Source organism: Lepidochelys kempii, chromosome 1, assembly GCF_965140265.1.
Source record: "Lepidochelys kempii isolate rLepKem1 chromosome 1, rLepKem1.hap2, whole genome shotgun sequence".
In the NCBI taxonomy this organism is placed as follows: Eukaryota; Metazoa; Chordata; order Testudines; family Cheloniidae; genus Lepidochelys; species Lepidochelys kempii.
The window spans coordinates 217,791,253-217,804,576 of record NC_133256.1 but is presented as its reverse complement, the minus strand read 5'-3'; the positions used below and the strand labels follow the sequence as shown (position 1 = coordinate 217,804,576).

The 13,324-nt window shown below is 42.5% G+C and overlaps 2 protein-coding genes across 10 annotated transcripts in view; one reads left to right on the top strand and one right to left on the bottom strand.

Annotated features, from left to right (window-relative positions):
* TSPAN11 (tetraspanin 11) overlaps window positions 1-12,716 on the top strand; it is a 219,821-nt gene extending 207,105 nt beyond the window's left edge. Inside the window, exon 9 of the mRNA XM_073314502.1 lies at window positions 12,639-12,716. Within this exon, the coding sequence (XP_073170603.1) occupies window positions 12,639-12,659 (21 nt within the window). The 3' untranslated portion in view covers window positions 12,660-12,716. The remainder of the gene's footprint in view (window positions 1-12,638) is intronic.
* TSPAN9 (tetraspanin 9) overlaps window positions 1-13,324 on the bottom strand; it is a 266,949-nt gene that overhangs the window by 8,514 nt on the left and 245,111 nt on the right. For all 9 annotated transcript variants that reach the window (XM_073314292.1, XM_073314272.1, XM_073314331.1 and 6 more), the window contains 5 exons: window positions 6,186-6,377; window positions 2,587-2,661; window positions 2,051-2,152; window positions 1,235-1,366; window positions 1,066-1,149 (listed from right to left, as the gene is read on the bottom strand). In XM_073314292.1, coding sequence (XP_073170393.1) covers window positions 1,066-1,149; window positions 1,235-1,366; window positions 2,051-2,152; window positions 2,587-2,661; window positions 6,186-6,377 — 585 coding nt within the window. The remainder of the gene's footprint in view (window positions 1-1,065; window positions 1,150-1,234; window positions 1,367-2,050; window positions 2,153-2,586; window positions 2,662-6,185; window positions 6,378-13,324) is intronic.

The window sequence follows — 13,324 nt, the reverse complement described above, 5'->3', positions numbered from 1 at the left end:
TTTCAAAACAGAGACAAAGTAACCTGTCCTCATTTAGAGGCAGATAAACAGCCCCGTTTGGCTTAAAGCTTGAAAAAGAAACCTGAATTGCTAACAAAATTAGGTCACTTAGAAGCAGCTGGACCAATTTTGTCCTCAAAACGTAGGAAAAATATTTTGTCCCAGTTTAAGACCAAATATGGGTAGTATCCAGCTATCCCGCCATCTAGGTCTTTTTATGGTGTCTGAGTGCCAACTGGGTCAAAATTAGGAGGGTTGGAAATCAGAGTTAATCATGCAGTGTCATTTTAACAGCACTAACAGTGGTGCTATAATAATTATTTTGCATCTGAAAGCATGAGTTCTGCCAGAAGAACAATTATAGCTATTCATGCCCTTAATGGCAGAGTACATGAAAGGATGAAAAATGCCAGTTCTCACTATTCCCCAAAATCAAATATATCATTTGATTCAACAAAATGAAGAATTAGGGAATAGTTCCTGATTTCATCTAACAGGAAGGATAAATCCACTGAAACTCCAGGGTCCAGCAAAACTGTAAGCTAAGTTCCAGATTCTAAGTCAGGGGTGGGCAAACTTTTTGGCCCGAGGGCCACATCAAGGTTCCAAAACTGTATGGAGGGCCAGGTAGGGAAGGCTGTGCCTCCCCAAACAGCCTGGCCCCCGCCCCCTATCTTCCCCCTCCCACTTCCCACCCCCTGACTGCCCCCCTCAAAACCCCCGACCCATCAACCCCCCCATGCTCTTTGTCCCCTGACCACCCTCTCCCAGGACCCCCCGCCCCTAACTGCCCCTCCGGGACCCCACCCCCTATCCAACCCCCCCACTCCCTATCCCCTGACTGCCCTGACCCCTATCCACACCCCCACCCCCTGACAGGGCCCCCGGGACTTCCACACCTATCCAACTGCCCCCCGTTCCCCATCCTCTGTTCTAAGCTCTCAAATTCAAACAGGGACCCTGGCTACTTGGTATAAGTAGCCAAGCAACACCTTTTGGCATGATAAAGATAACTATAATAGTAGTAAGTTGGGGCTATATGTAAGAGTATAGTATCATCAATACCTGCATTATGAGGATACACATCCCAACTGTCCCGAGAACGTGCTTATTATCCTCAAACCACATTTTAACTTTCTCGTAACAACCCTGAAAGAGAAAAAAAACTCTAAGTCTTGCCTATTTCATGTGTGCACTTAAAAAAACCAAACAAGTTAAACTGAGCAAGCATTACCGTTTTCCACACTAAATCAGTAGAATTCTTTCCACAATCTTGGGAATTTTCCATACAGCATCGGTCTGGGACGATGTCTTCCCCCAGGACAGAGAACCAATCAGTATAATCAGTAACCCCACAGCAATGCATCTACAGGCAAAGTAGAAAAAGGATCATAAACAGTCTTCACCAACAAACTTTTTAAGAAGTGTAACTTCTCTAAACCCGCTGTTGGTTTCTTCACATATACACCTCATATTTTGCCCTTCAATACCACCTCTCACCTGGAGATCACAAAAAGTATCCGCAAACATTTAATGCATCTCACAAATAGCCCTGTGTGGAAAATAAGTTTTATTATATCCATTTGGAGACACACAAACCAAGACACTGGAACCTGTGACCACTAAGCCAATGGTGTACCTGGGAATGGAAGCCAGAAGTCCTGAACTCTAAAATCCCTGCTCTAACCACTAGAAAACACTCTGCCAACCAAAACCTCATCTGCAACCACTTTCACTTAAACCCAGAGTCTTTGCTACTTTCAGATCCCAGGTGGCCTTTCAGGGTTGTGATTGTAACCCTAACACATCAACTCCTTTTCTTCCCTTATCTTTCGATACAGATCATAACCTCTAGCAGTATTTCTGTCACACAGCTAGTCCCAATGGATCTCATGAGGAGCATCTTACTTTTGCACAGCACCTTTCATCCCAAAGAATGGCCAAGGCACTTTATGAATGTAAAGTGATACACAAATATTTGACTGTGACTCAAGCCACGTACTTGCCAGTAATGGGATGAGACAGAGAATAAATAAAGAAAATGGGTTACCTCTGCCTGAATGATATTCCATGCGTTCTTCAGCCCCACGTTATTTTCTGTATTGTAAAGCTTAAGACCTTCTTTCAAATCCTTCTTTGCATTCTCATTGACCTATTTCCCATCAAAAAACAAAACACAAGCAGCACTGGTTAAAGGGCAGTATCCCACATGTAGACTTGTAAACATACACTGCCTTTGCCACCCTGGGGTGCACATTTTGACAGATCTCTCACCTGCAGTCAACTGTGGAGACTGCAGGCCTATGAGGGAGGGGAAAAATGGAGGTCCCAGCTTTTGGTTTCAGTTGGAAACTGCAAAACTCAACCGTTCTGCGTCAACCCACACAGAGAATCCTTCCACCTTAACCACTCATTACTCTCAGCCAACATGCGGAGGGGCACACATAAAAATGAAGATCACAAGGTTAAAACAATTTCCATTGAGAAGAGTAAGAAGAATCTAAGTATCTTTGTTTAGCAAAAGTAAACAAAAACCAGCTTAGCTGCCAGAACTGATAAACTAATCTACGGGGTATATTTGCTTACCTTGTCCATATAAACAAAGAACAAAATGAGTAATATCAGCTCTGCCAGGAGAATTATCAGCAAAATGATGAAAAACTAGAACAAAGAGAAACAAAACATGTATACACACTTCCTGAATAAAGAACAAGTTCAAGCACGCTAGACAAGGGCCAGTGGCCTTGACAAACCAGCTTTAAAACATAATTTCTCCAGTGCAATAGAGACAGGAGGTGTTACAGGAAACGCATGAGAATCCCAAATATTTCATGTGAAAATCACGATGGTTGAGAGGACTGCTCTCAGCTATTTTCCCTACACAGAACTTTTTTATGCAGCATATATTTCACATCATTTTTCCACTGATAAATTATCCCTTCCATAATCTAGCCATCCATCTGTTATCCATTTGGTACCCACAAAACTCATCATTTCACAGAACTTCATGAGCATTTTAAACATTACTTAGTAGGCAAATGATATTCAGTACATATATATACATATATACATATATTTTATAGTCTGGGATAGTTTGCAATTCAAATCCCAGGAACATATCCCCCTTTACTCCCCTACCTCTTACCAACCTGCAGCAAAATTTACAGATTAGATTTCAAATTACAAAAGTATATTAATGTTGTTATTATTATTCTCCATAACTTCTGCACTATTGTATTTTCTTTTTCCCAGCCTAAGTTTTCACTAGACTGGGGTTCTAGCCTAGCTGCTGTTCTCCCACTTCCAAGTGTAAGGGCTGATCTACACTAAAGCTGTAAATTGACCTAAATTATGCTATTTCAGTTACGAAAGTTACGTAATGAAGTCGACGTAACTTAGGTCTACTGTCTACACCACACTGTGTTGATGGGAGGTGCTCTCCCACTGATTTACCTTCTGCCTCTCCGGGAGGCGGAGTACAGATGTCGATGGGAGAACGCTCTGCCATCGACTTAGCTTGTCTTCACCAGACCCAATAAATTGTCACTGCTGCATTGATCGCGGCAGTGCCGATTTAGCCAAAAGTATAGACAAGCCTTAAGTGTAAACCTGTCTTTAAGCAATGTTTATGTCACTCTAGTTTCATCTCTTGACTGTGCAGTTCACTGGAGCATAGACAGAGAAAGCAGACAATTCCAGCATATTCCTCAGTATGTTCAGCAAATTGAACCCAGACACAAAACCTGCTGCCACAAAGATAAAATTTCCCCTGGTGAAGGAACAAATTCCCAGCAGATAAGCTTTAACTGCATTTGACTATTTTTTGTGCAAAAATTATGTTATTACTTTGCACTTTTATAGCACCTTTCAAATAAGGATCTCAAAGCACTTTTCAAATCTTAGTATTAGTTTGCAGCAAATCACTACGGTATGTCTACACTGCAATCAGTGTGATTGCAGCATGTGTAGACACACCTGAGTTAGCTTTAATTTAGCTACTTGAATAATAATAGCAGCAAAGCCACTGCAGCACGAGCCCTTGGTATGTTCCCCAGCAGCTAGCCTATGCTGCTCCGGCGTCACTGATATTCTTATTGGAGCTAGCTAGATCAAAGCTAGCTCAGGTATGTCTACTATGGGCTGCAGTCACACCTCCAATGGAAGTGCAGACATACCCTATGGTGCATCTAAACATGCTCAGTCATGGGAACACACTTACCCACTCTGGTTGCCTCCCAAAGTGTGAGCTCCAGTATTTGTTACTGCTTTTAATGACCAACAGAGGTCTCAAATGCACCAGCAGACCAGACACATCCAGGGTTTTAAGGGCAGTTCGGACTACAGGGGTGTGACAGCACCCCTGTACAGATGCTGTGGGTGTGAACTAAGAGGTTCCTAGTTTGCATTAACACAGTCTTCTTCAAACAAGACTGCACTAATGTGAAGTAGGAACATTTTAGTTTGTGCCCGCAGCATCTACACAGAGTAGTTATACCGTAGCTCTTTGGTGCACATGGCTATTCATGCAGAGCAGTGTAGACAAGCCCTTAACCCCTTTGTTATTACCTTCTGAGGCAATTTCAAAATATAAAGAGACAATGGCAAATACTTTTTAGCAATACATTTAGATTTTGCGTTTTACAAATGAATTCTAATATGAAGAGAAATATTTTCATGATTTTTTTTTAAATTTCAATAGAGAGGATTTGTTTAAAAAGGAAACATTTCTCAACACCATTGGAAACACAACCAGCAGCATTGCAGCTAACTGTTTGAGACTTAGAGAGTAAAATTAACTAGTCTGTTTTCACTGGCCAAGCTGAATGAAACACAAAAAATAAAGAAACAGCATAAATAGAGAAGAGCAAATTATATCTGCACATTTCCCGCAACTTTAATAACCTGAAGTGACATTCATCATTTTTTTATAAAAAAATCCACGTTTATATGATAACATCACTGCCCCCCGGACTTAGTAACCCCCGGACTTAGGAACCTGGCTTTCTCCTCACATGAAGACGCTGCACTTCCAACCAGCAGAGGTGACTAAGCTGGAGTTCTATGATTTTAAACAGGAAGGGGCTGCTGGCAGAGTCTAGAATTCACTCGCAATTTTAGGCCCACCAAGAGTCCAGAATTATTAACCTGCATGGCCCAGTGGAGATCAGAAGTATTAACCATAACAGGATTCAAAAAAGAACTAGATAAATTCATGGAGGATCGGTCCACCAATTGCTATTAGCCAGGATGGGCAGGAATGGTGTCCCTAGCCTCTATTTGCCAGAAGCTGGGAATGAGTGACAGGGGATGGATCATTTGATGATTACCTGTTCTGTGCATTCCCTCTGGGGCACCTGGCACTGGCCACCATCGGAAGACAGAATACTGGGCTAGATGAACCTCTGATCTGATCCAGTAGAGCCATTCTTATGTTAACTTTTGGGGCACAGTGATTTTCCTGGGCCTTTGATAAGGGGCAGAGTAAAGACTGATGGTGGATTATTGGAGTAGTTATCATTAATGCTTTCAGGACAATTCTTCTAATGTTGAAATTTCTGGATGAATTGCTTGCCTGGCAGCTGTTTTGTGCTTAACTGTACAGTGAGGATTGTTCCTGGTTTGTATTTCATGTTTAATTTATGGTAGTACCTAGACAGGGGGAAATGTTTATAAAAATAAACAAATATAGTGACATATTTGAATAAAACCAAGCAGTGGTATCATTCCACTATATAACTCTCACTACACAATTCCAGAGGAGGAGGATTTTTAAGTTACCCTATCGAGTTTAATTGAGAATACCTGCTACAGAATTACATACATTGGTTTTGAAAGTCAATAGAAACATTATTCCCTAATACGTTCTTTCCCATACAGGTCACTTTTAAAGTAAGCAGTGAAGTAGGGGTCTGTATCCATGGTCATAGAGTCACAGAGTCATTCATAGAGTCACAGAGTCATAGATTCCAGGGCCAGAAGGGACCACTGTGATCATCTAGCCTGACCTTCGGTATAACACAGGCCATAGACTTTCCTCAGAAACATTTCTGTTTGATCTAGAGCATATATTTTAGAATTTAAAAACTGCCAGTGATGGAGAATGCACCAAAACTCTTGGTGAATTGTTCCAACGGTTTATAACCAACTTAAAAACTGATACCTTATTTCCAGTACAGGTTACTTACACTTAGAAGGAGGCACTTGTTTTCCTTGATAGCACCCAGACAACCCAAAAAGCCAGTCACCATGATGATTGTACCAATGGCAATGACAAGATTGGCAGCTGAAAATGATGGAAAGCTGGGAGAAAATGTGGCAAAGTTTCCTTGTGACACTGATAGCCATATTCCCACGCCCAACAGTCCACAGCCGCATAACTGCAAAGAGAGAAAGGTAAAAGCCAACATTAAAAAAGGGGCATATTTCAGTTTCCAAACAGAAAAGTAGTTTGTGGGGTTTAAACTAGTTAAGTGATCAGCCGTAACACTTCATTGCTTGGTGCTAAAAGAATGTGAAATTCAATTTCTTACCTGCAGAACTGTCTTACCTTAGGTTACCATTCAAAGCAAAGATATGGCAGGGTTCTCTCTCTCTCTTTTTAAGAATTAATGAGCAAATCCCACTATTGCCCCTGCAGTGGGGCTCCAGACAGTGGAAGAAGGTGTAGTTTTGATGCACAAGGGGAAGAACAGAATTTGAGGGAATGATAGAAGGATGCATATACCCTCTGCTCAGGTATGGAGCCCCATTCCATGGGGGCTTCTGCATGGCAGCACACAAGTCCATGCATCCACACCACATGGACTGGGGAGGGAAGGTCTCAGAGGCAATTGCAATTATCATCACTCTGTGCCCTGAGGGAAGGATTTCTTCCCTACCCTTCTGCCCCAGGGCTTGGTCATACTATTCAGGCTGGATCTAGGATTTGGCCCGTGTGACCTCATTGCTGCCCCATTGTGTTTTATGAGGCAAAGATCAGATTCCTAAGTGGATGACCTATGCAAAATCCTAGTAATCTGTTGCAGTGAAGGACTCTGGCTATTGCCAAGGAAAATACAAGGTTATTAATAAATAAATACAAAATTAATAAGCCTTTGGTTTTCATTCTTAACAATTTTGCAGGTTCAGGAAATGTTTCTCTCCACCTGCACTGTGTGTGTCGGGAGACAGCAGCCAACTCCAAATGTTCAGGAAGCTGATAGTGTCAACTCGTTTTACTGTGGCTATAATAAACCAAGTTATTTTAGTACAGATTCAAAATGGCTGCCCCTGCATCCTGGTGCCAAATGTCTACCTGTGAACATGTGGGATGCCCAAACAAAGTGGTAACACTGTGATTGAAAGCTGGGAAGTATTTGTAGGCAGCTTTCTGCAGTACTTCATGCAGCTAGCTCTGACTGACATTAAAGGTGAAATTCCCATTGACTTCAATGGGCGCAGGATTGAAGAGAACCCTAAACTAGAAGCACTATGCAGTCATCAAACCATGACAATTGTAGGAAGGAGAAAGCCACAAAGCATTCATTGCAGTGACGCACTAGCACTTGCTGCTGTTTGTCTGTCAGCTTCAGCAAATCGCCACAGCACTTCTCAGCAATTAGCCAAGTTCTGCCTCATCCGGTGTCCGGCCTCGTTGCCCATGTGCATCCTGCACTAGGCAACAGCTGGCACTCAGACTGGGACTCTCCAGCTGAGCAGTTAGTAGCTATACTAAGCTCGGGCTCAGTCCTGCAAGGTACTGAGCATTCCGGCCCTGATCCAGCACAATGGAAAAGAACATGCTGACATGTGAACAGTCCCATTGATTTCAATGGCATTAGACATCTGCTCAAAGTTAAGCATGTGTGTAAGTGCTTTTGCTGGATGAGAAGCCTAGGCTCAGCTAGAAGTTGCTCTTTGTGCATCTGCCACCTTCCTGACTGCAGGAAAATAACTCCTGAAATAATAAATGTTCAGGGTTTCAGAGAAGCCCTGTTTTGACCTCTTCTGATCAGAGAAAATGCCGTTCATAGGGAGGAGCAGAACACAAGCCAGAGAGAGAGAACCTTTTGCTTAGCTGGAACAACTGATTCAAGACATGCTGAGGGTCTGCAGGGGACTATTTAGAAAGGTCCTCAGATCTCAGCATGCTCTCCCCTTTTATCTATTTTGCACATGTTTCACATTTAAACACAAGTTCATGAGGAAAATCACTTAATTCAAGCTAAAGCTACATTTGCAATCTGAACCCACAAAATTGCTGGTGCTCAAATATCTTAGTGATTAATGTAAACACACTAAACACACTAGACAAAGTAAATTAGATTAAATATTGAATCCCATCTAGCCAACTGATTTTTTAAACCTATTAGTGTATCCTTAAGATGGCTATAACTTAAAGAGATGAGAGAAAAATAGATTATTTAATTTATTATTACTATATTTATTGGTATTTTCCCCTATTTTTCCCATTTTGTTTTCTGTTTGTGTTTGACAACACTTCATATGTAGTCAGGTTCCATTCACCTATGTTTTGCTGATGATCAGTTGCACGAGCAACAATATCATCCCTCTCATACACTGCTGTGGGGGATGGAGCGTATTCTAACACATACTCTTCTCCCAACTCTGCATACACGGGGCCTGTCAGTAACACCAGCAGCAAATATTAAACAAACCAGTGATGAAGAGTCAGTTGACCGTTGTGTGCACAGAAAGGAAGGGAATGGGAGGAAGGATGGGCCCAAGCTAGTTTGGTGGTGTTGCTGCTGTCCCCCACCCCTTTAGGGCCCTTTTAAACATCAGCAGGGGAGCAGGGGAAAAAAATCACTTCAAATTAAAAATATTTGAGGACATACTGTTTTAAAGGGTGCTATATCAGAAAAATGTAGCTTATTTAAATGAGTGTCCCTTTCAGAGATCTGAAAACATTTTAAACTCCTTACACTAGGCATGCGCTGACTTTGTCAAGTGTGCTGCTGGCTTTTGCATTCTGTTGTGATGTGGACTCATTGTATAAACCTTCATGATAACTGTTTCCTAAAAAATAGTTTTGAAAATGCTTTATCACTCCCCTTTCCCGGCACGGCAGCCTGGGAAATGCAAGCTTAGAGTATGAGAGAGAAGGGGGTAAAGTGAGGCACAAATTTCCCTCTCCAGTACTGAGGTAGGACCGATAAAAATCACTAACTCCCTTCCAGTAAAGGTCTCCTCTATTTTGTCCTTGAATCTGTGCAGTTATGGTGCCTCAACCACCTCTCTCAGGAATCTGTTCCATGGCGCAGCTGCTCCGATTGTTAGATGAGAACTGCAACCACTTGTTCAGGACGGGAGTTTGAAAGTTCACAGGGTGAAGAGCAGCTCTCACCATGCAAAAGGCATTTAAGTTTTTAATTACAATTGGCATTTCCAAGCTTTGGGGGGCCCATGTTGCTGAAACCAATATTAGTTTAATATTAGTTTAAAACAATAGCAACATGGGACCCAATGGAAAGGACTGTCAATTATATATTACAGAAAAGGACCAAATATTTAATTCTTAAATAGTAAACACTGAAGCTTTTCTTCAGGGGTTGAAATCAACATGAAAAGCAAGTGCAACATTTGTTTGCGGTCACCACTGCAGGGCTCTCCGACTGCCAGTGTCTACATGGCCATATTCAGCACTAGGCTCAGAAATAGTCATCGTCATTAAACATTTAAATATACTTCAGAGACTGGCCGTAAATTTAGGAGTCTTTAGCACAGAGAAGATCGCTAAATCCATGGAAACGGATACGACTGCCTCGGTGGACTGGAGAAGAGAGGAGAATGGGATCTAGGACAAAACCTTAACGGAAGCTAACAGATTGGAGTAGAAGGGAGAATAAGCAGCCTTCAGAGGAGATGGCAGCAGTGGCAGGAAGAGAACAAGGAGAGCACAGAGTCATGGAAACCACAAGCACATAGGAAGGAGTCAGAGGAGAGGAAATCTAGGCAATGGAAGTGAAAGCACACTCACAGACCGTAAGATGAAGGAGAGGAGGGAGATAATACAGGATAGTAGCTGAAGAGTCACATGGGGTGAGGAAAGGTTTGTTTCAAATCTGGGATATAAAGTGTCCTTGTAGATGAATGGAAAGGAGCAAGTGGAAAGAAAGGGGAAATGACGGGGCATCAGACATACTGAGGGAGGATAGCTAGCAGGAGGGCATGAGATGAGGGACTAGGTAAACAGTAGATGATAAAGGAAGACCTCAGAATCAGACACGAGAGTAGAAGAAGAGAACGATGGAGCGCAGAGGGAAGGAGGAATGACACTCCTGCCAGCATCATTTTTATTTTTGAAAAAACTGACTAAGATCTTGGGCAGAGGTGAGTTCAGAAGAGGGGGACAGCTAGGCAGGGCCAGATTAACGCAGGGGCTTTAGGGGCTGCAGTCCAGGGCCCTGGGCTAAGGGGGGCCCCGGCACAGCAGGGCTCAGGCAGGCTGCCTGCATGCCATGGCCCCACGCCTCTCCCGGAAGTGGCCAGCTGCTGGCACGTCTCTGCGGTCCCGGGCGGGGAAGGGAGGCACATGGAGCCTGCCTGAGCCCTGCTGTGCCGCCAGCCAGGAGCTGCCTATGGTAAAAGCCTCACAGCTGGAGCCTGCACCTCACACCCCCTCCTGCACCCTAAACCCCTGCCCCAGGTCAGAATCCCCCTTGCACCAAACTCCCTCCCAGAGCCCGCGCCCCTCATGCTCTCCTGCACCCAAACTCTCTGCCCCAGTCTGGAGCCCCCTCCTGCTATCAAACTCCCTCCCAGAAAGAAACAGCTATTATAACAGCTGTTCTAACGTAAGAAGTAGGCTACTTTGAATAAACTTAACTATATTCTACATGTTTTAAGACTGAAATGTAACCCCAGAGTGGCTTTATGTTAATTAAAAGGCTAGCGTTAATAGCCTCAATGCCATAATTGTAATCATTTTGTTGTGTACAGGGGCCCCACAAAATCTAATAGCCTGGGGCCCACAGAAGAGTTAATTCAGCCCTGCAGCTAGAAAGAGTGTTCCAGGAAAGATTCAAAGATAAACCGTACATTTGTGGAGATGGGGTTTGGAGACAAGCAAATCAATATGGCAAGATAAAATCATAGTTTAGAAAGGAAGACAACAGAGCTGAGAAGAGAGAGAACTAACTTAAAGTGCAGGCTGTCCGCAAAGTCACAAGACTGTCTCCAAAAGCATTCCACAGGATGGGTACAAAAATGGAGATAGCTCTGAGAGGAGCAAGAGAACCAAGGCTGAGGCGCAGAGCGGTGGACAGAGAGATACGATCTTCCAATCGGGAGGACCGTGCATTCACTTCCACGAGAGACAGTCATTCACAGTAATGAATGCTGAACTTCTGTAAGTCACCTGCTTACAGGAACAAGAAAGGGTCACCCACAACCCTAGTATGAGCTATCTGTGCTCCCATTCGGCACATTACTATGGCCAAAAAGAAACATATGATATTTGAAATTTAGTGTTTGAAACAAAGACCCCAGAAACTAGTGAAATATCGATCCCATTCCAAGACAGGGCAACAGAATACACTATGGAAATGAAATTTGACTCAAATGCTGAATGGAAAGATTATGGAAGCATCCGGGAGAGGATTCCTTCATAGTGGGAAATACAAGAGTTGTGATATTAGCCTAAACAACTGCTCCATCTAAGCCTGGTATCCCCTCCTCCAGCAATGGCCAATACCTGATGCCTCAGAGAAAGAAAAGCCAACTGGCCAGTTGTGCAATTCATAAGTGTGGATAATTCCTTCCTGATCATGCCAGTGATCATGTTACACACCAAAGTTTGTGATCTGATTATGAGTTCCTCTCTTTGTAGCTTTACAGCTGTAAATGTTAGTAGCATGTTAAAATTAGCCAGCATTTCTAAATCAACCACGTAGTTGTCCTGATGACCAGCTGTGGTTGATTTCACAGGTTGACTAGCCAGTATGTAAAGGATAATGTCCTTTAGCTTGTTATTTCATAGACTTTTTATTTTCCTTCATGTATTGTGCTTCAGTATGTTGTTATACACTCAATACCCAAAAAATGAAGTTGTAAAATACACAAGAACATCAGATGACAGGAGTAATATTTCAAACCCAGTGCAAACCTACACTTTAATATAAGTATCTGGCTTGACTAAAAGGGGAGAAAGTAAAAAGAAAGGCCAGACATTTTAGGATGAAAGAAATGACACATACCACAACTTCCACAAGGTGGCATTCTGTACTGATTACAAGTGCCTAGGTTTACTTTTAAGCAAACTACACCTTATTTTTCTCTCTACAGAACGGCTCAGATTTTGTGCTACCTTTTCAATTTTCCTATCCTTAATTATCCTGCTGAAAATTCATATTCTTCATGCTGAAGATTTATGTTCTAGCCTTAGACCCTGGGCCAAATTCTACTCTCCATGCACTGGTGTAAATCTCTAAAAACCCAACTGACTTCAGATTTAAACCAGTGTAAGTGAGAGCAGAATCCAGCCTGAAACTACATATTTTGAGAATAAGACAGCTTCCTTCAAAACTTTAACCTTTTAATTACACAGAGAGAGAGAGAGAAAATGGAAAAGAGGAAAGATTATGCGTTTATTTCTATTTATTGTTGAGGATCTTGTCCTCTTTCCTTTTCCACAACAGAATTACAGAAGGAGGAGCTGAGTGAGGAGATATCTGAGCCTTTAGCGATTATCTTCGAAAACTCATGGAAGACGGAAAAGATTCAAGAGGACATGGAAGAGAGCAAATACAGTGCCAATCTATAAAAAGGGGAAAAAGGACCAACCGGGGCATTACAGACCAGACAGTCTAACTTCAGTACACAGAAAGATAATGGCGCAAATATTCACCTAGAAGATAATAAGGTTTTAAGTAATAGTCAGCATGGATTTGTCAAGAACAAATCACATCAAACCAACCTAATGGCTTTCTTTGACAGGGTAACAAGACTTTGGATGGGGGGAAACAGCAGATGTGGTACATCTTGACTTTAGTAAGCCTTCTGATACTATCTCACATGACCTTCTCATAAACAAACTAGGGAAATACAATCTAGATGGAGCTACTATAAGGTGGGTGCATAACTGGTAATTCTTTGCTCTACTCTGCGCTGATAAGGCCTCAACTGGAGTACTGTGTCCAGTTCTGGATGCCACATTTCAGGAAAGATAAGGTCAAACTGGAGAAATCCCAGGGAAGAGCAACAAAAACGATTAAAGGTCTGGAAAATATGACCTATGAGTAAGGCTAACATTGTGTCAGGGATATTTTTAGTAAAAGTCATGGACCGGTCATGGGCAATAATGAAAAATATATGAAAGCCCATG